The sequence below is a fragment of the Hordeum vulgare genome, chromosome 5H (assembly GCF_904849725.1).
Source record: "Hordeum vulgare subsp. vulgare chromosome 5H, MorexV3_pseudomolecules_assembly, whole genome shotgun sequence".
In the NCBI taxonomy this organism is placed as follows: Eukaryota; Viridiplantae; Streptophyta; class Magnoliopsida; order Poales; family Poaceae; genus Hordeum; species Hordeum vulgare.
The window spans coordinates 44,350,411-44,355,192 of record NC_058522.1 but is presented as its reverse complement, the minus strand read 5'-3'; the positions used below and the strand labels follow the sequence as shown (position 1 = coordinate 44,355,192).

The 4,782-nt window shown below is 48.3% G+C and overlaps 1 protein-coding gene across 1 annotated transcript; it reads left to right on the top strand.

Moving 5' to 3' along the window:
- The first annotated feature begins 996 nt into the window (after positions 1-996).
- Positions 997-2,217, top strand: LOC123398261 (auxin-responsive protein IAA31-like). The gene is made up of 2 exons (XM_045092749.1): positions 997-1,712; positions 1,823-2,217. Exons 1-2 carry the CDS (start codon positions 1,144-1,146, stop codon positions 1,899-1,901), a joined length of 648 nt encoding a protein of 215 aa, XP_044948684.1. The 5' UTR covers positions 997-1,143; the 3' UTR covers positions 1,902-2,217.
- The last annotated feature ends 2,565 nt before the right edge of the window (positions 2,218-4,782 follow it).

Sequence of the window (4,782 nt, the reverse complement as noted above, 5' to 3'; positions counted from 1 at the left end):
CTAGCTCGACCTAGGGGCCACCTTTGTTCCCACCAGGAAAATGAATATACAAGCATTGGTTAGCTAAAGGAGCAGCACCATGACTGCAGTTCACAATACTTTGCAGTTTCCATAGAAAAAGAAAAGGCGAAGTGGTTAACAGTGCACTTTGCAAGGGAGCTTTTGGGCTAATTAAACAAGGCTCCCCCTACCACTAGGGGCCTGCTTTGCATAGGCAAAAGAAGGAAGCAAGGGCAGGGAAAAGAAGAAACAAAAGGTGGTGGAGAGAGATGCAGGGTACCATATGATGAGGAAGCATGCAATAGACAAGTGCCCATATACTCCATGTTACATTGTTCCATACATATCTTATTATTGGGGAGGAGGGGGGGAGACAGTTTTGTATTAGCCAAAGATGCTCCCCCGAGATCTCTAATCATAACATCCTAATCATGGCATTGGCGCCCTATTTATTTTTTTGTTTGTTAATTCATCAAGCTAAATTTCATCAGCGCTGCTTGAACCTTTCTAGATGACGGGTCCGGGTACCGGTGCCAGGCCATAATTGATCGGGTCCAATTGCAATGTAGTACTCCCTTCGTATTAAAATAATTGTCTCAATTTTGTACTGGCTCTACTAAAAAAATGTATTAAATTTAAAACACTTATTTTAAAACACGGAGTGAGTAGTATTCTAAACTTACCGGGCTATCGGGGCGAGAAATGCAGTGAGCGGCCCGACCCGCCGGCACCGGAGAATCTCTAGTGGTACGCCTAGTGGAGCCGCGTGGGTCCCGGCGTGTCGCGGGTCGCCGCCGGCAAGGCCCCCATGGCTGCACCCCACCCCGCAACCACCCCAGCTACCTGTGGTAAGTGTGTGGACGACGCCGCACATGCGCGTGGCCTGTGGCACGTACGTGTGCATGTGGACGCATGTGGAGTTGAGCCTCCCTCACACGGGCGCGCCACACGCCCGCCCGCCTATCCCGCCTCGTCGCAGCAGGCCAAGCCTCTATAAAACATTTACATGGAGAACCTCCACAGCTCACAAACCCTCACCACCACTTACCTACAGCCTACAACCAACTGAGACGAACGACTGCCGTCGTCCTGCTCGCAAGTTGTAACCACCGCGAACCTCATCTTCGCCGGAGACAGGAACTGATGGCGGCAGCTGCCATGAGCTACGTGCATGCGGACGTGGAGAACCTCAAGGCGACGGAGCTGAGGCTCGGCCTGCCGGGCGTCGAGGAGACCGCCAAGGTGCCGTCGCCGCCGTCCACGCCCAGGGCCGGCAGCAAGCGCGCGCTCGCCGGGGAGCACCGCGAGGAGGAGCCCAAGACCGCGCCCCCGGCCGCCAAGGCGCAGGTCGTTGGGTGGCCGCCGGTGAGGTCCTACAGGAAGAGCTGCTTCCAGCAGGCGAGCAGCAAGACCAAGCCGGCCGCGCCGGCACCCGTGGCGGTGAAGCAGGAGGAGGCCGCCGTTACCGCGGCGCCGCCCGCCGCCGCAGCCGCGGGAGGCTCGCTGTACGTGAAGGTGAGCATGGACGGTGCACCCTACCTGAGGAAGATCGACCTCAAGATGTACAAGGGCTACCGCGAGCTCAGAGAGGCCCTGGAGGCCATGTTCCTCGGCTTCTCCGGCGACGCAGGCAGCGTGAACCCGTCGGACTTCGCCGTCACCTACGAGGACAAGGACGGCGACCTCATGCTCGTCGGCGACGTGCCCTTCGAGTAAGTTCATGCATCCAAGATAGCTGGTTCATATGATTTGGTTTGGTTTGGTTGGAGTTTGGAATCTCAGTACGGTGTCTTATGATTATTATTATTTTGTCGGTTTGCAGGATGTTCATGAGCACTTGCAAGAGGCTGAGGATCATGAAGGGATCCGAGGCAAGAGGCCTAGGATCATCAAAGGAGTGAAACGGAATCGATCTATGAAGAACACGCGACATGCCATGGGTGCATGTGTGCAACATGGAGGAATTCTTTTGTTCTTTTGGGCATGTTGTCGAACTCGTCTACCACAGTGCATGCTACTCTTCAAGGCAAAGAAGAAGGAAAAGACGCAAGCTGATTCGAGTGGAGTTTTATTTTCATTTTGTTTTTTTTTAAAATAGGTGTTAGCAACACAAAAGGAGTGGAGATCAGTTCGAGTTGAATCGGATCTCCATGTGTGTTTGTACAAAGAAAACAGCTTTCTTTCCGAGTTAAGCTATGTCAATGGTTGGTTGGTGTCTCCCTTGAGTTTGGTTATTATCAAAGATTGCAAGGAAATTTCATTCGTGGGCATCAGTTCTTGCAATCTTCTCAATCCATACTAAGCACATGAACTTGGCTCCCTTAATAATCACTAATGACGCGAAAAGGAGACCAAAATGTTACACGGGCATGCGCGTCCTCACAGCATCAATCACTTGCAAAAAGAGATGGTTAAGCAAGCAAAAGGGTCCAAAATATCAAATGAGACAAATCTTGCTAGCAAGATCCAAATGAATGATGTGAACACAGGGTATAGGGAATGGATCCAATTTCTTTTCCTTTCTCTTTTACCGAGTCCTTTGTCTGGGCAAATTTATTTACACGTGCACTGGAGATAAACAGGAACAAGATTGGGCCAGATGCACGATCCACTTGTCAAAGTAGTGACAAAAGGGCAGAGTTAATTAGCCAGCCCAGATGAAACAGTTACTAGTAACCAGAGCTGGTCAAGGGACAGGCTCTCCCCCTTGATGAGTAGTGCTAAATCTGGGTGTCTGCACTGCTGCTCCCATTCATTCAGGGGTAACATGCACCGGCCGGCCGGCCGACAGGGTACATGTGGTGCACATGAGTCTCGAGGTTCTGGTCAAGACTAGTTAGAGAGAGAAGACAAGAGAGATGGAGAGCATCCAAAGCAGCAACAAAGGCTCAGTCACAGTAGTAATTCACTAAATTGGCCCTCTCAACTCTATTTAAGACCCGTTTAGCCCTCTCCCAAAATCGCGTTGAACCTTCGCCACCGATTACCAGCGTTTGTAAACTGAGGACGGTTTAAATTCGTATGTAATAATCAGTTTATACCCTTGAATAAAACCAGACAGATTCATCACGAAGGTATTTCGTATGACTAATAATAATGGTCAGAGTTGGATGTGTTGGACACGGCCTGGCAAATGGCATCCAGAACGAGGCCAACTTGTGGACATAAATCTTGTGAGACGATGCGGTGGTTTGGGTACTGGAGCACCATGGTGGCCGGAGAAAACGGTAGGGTCTAGGATATGTGATCGTGAAGCAGCACAGCGCAGCACAGCAAGAAGATGAGATGCAGGGTCCTTGTCTTGGCGCAGACGGATCTCTTCCTAATTTCCTGCATGATTACTTCCCGCTGTTAGGTTCAACCAGAGCTGGGTATCATGGTAGTATTTATTTCTGCAGCTTGCTTGCTTGCCTGCCTGCCTGCTAGCTATACAGACGGAGGTTAGTGCAAGGCCACAGGCTGGATGATGCTGATGCGGAGGCTTGTTTTTCTGCCCTGTTGTTGTCTTGTGTTGCGTTGTTGCGAACATATGTGTTGGCAGCTAATTCAGTTGGTCTCTCTGATGGGCTCTCAAGTCTGAACTGACCATGGATAGTGCAACTTGCAGGAGGAAATAAAATCAGGATCTGCAACACATCTCGCGTTAGTTTGGCATGCCAAGCATCTATTTGGGGTGTTTTCAATTGTCATTGTGTTATTATTACTGGGAATTATGGCGTAACTTAAATGATAAGATTAGGATCCTGATATCCTCCACACGTTCGGTCGGAGTGATCATCGACCGAACGCCCCCATAACCACAGACTACGCCACGTCATTGCACACATGCATGCACAAGTGATTGAACCGATAATGTCTTTGTGAATCTTTTGGGGTTTTACTTATTAAATGATTTATCTCTTAAATGTAAAAGTCCGATTGAAACCCCGTTTTCATCATTAAATCCGTTGAGCCGAGATCTTCGAAACTGATAAGTACAAAATGGCCGATGAAGTGTTGACAACGTCCTTAGGGCAAATATATTGCATATTTTTTTTGACATACAAGATTTACCGAAAAACAAGGAGGGGGGGCGGGCATGTCTTCACACCAGATCTTGAAAGGGAAGAAAACATTATTAAGATGGATTCAAATGAAGAAGTGCTCCACATGAAAAAGTTCCATAGTGTTAACGTAAACATCTTTAAAGTTTGGGCTATCGCTGTCCGATCTCATATCGAAGGCTGAAACTCTGCTCAAAGTACTAATATTTCATATTCAGAATACCGTTTGGCCGATTAAGCCCCCAGGACAACCTCGTATGATAAAATATTCTACATGGATTACCTTCTTCTCGTTGAAACCATTGATTTTGATATAAAAATCATTTCAATCGAAGGTCGTATGTAAAAATTAGAACCATCAGAGTGCGGCCCTACCGAGAGGCAAAAAGTGTCGCGAGAGATCAGACAATGACCTAGCTGATGTCTGATGGGTCACGTGAGCTATTCGACCCTCAATACGGCCTCAAATGACTTACACACAAAAAAAAGTTTTGTCTCGTCGAGCCAATCGATTTTGATATATAAATCATCTAAATCTGAGGTCATATGCAACCTTGAGAGGCAAAATAAGATCAAGCTGAAGGTTGAGTCAAAAAATCCAAATAAAAAGGCTTGCCATCAAAGAGATTGCCGGCCGTGAGGAAAGCTTTCCGAGTGAGAGCTTGTCGGCAAAGAGGTTGTCGGCTGGATGAAAAGCTTGCCGCGCGAGTGAAAGGCTTGTTGGATAAAAGCTAAAGAT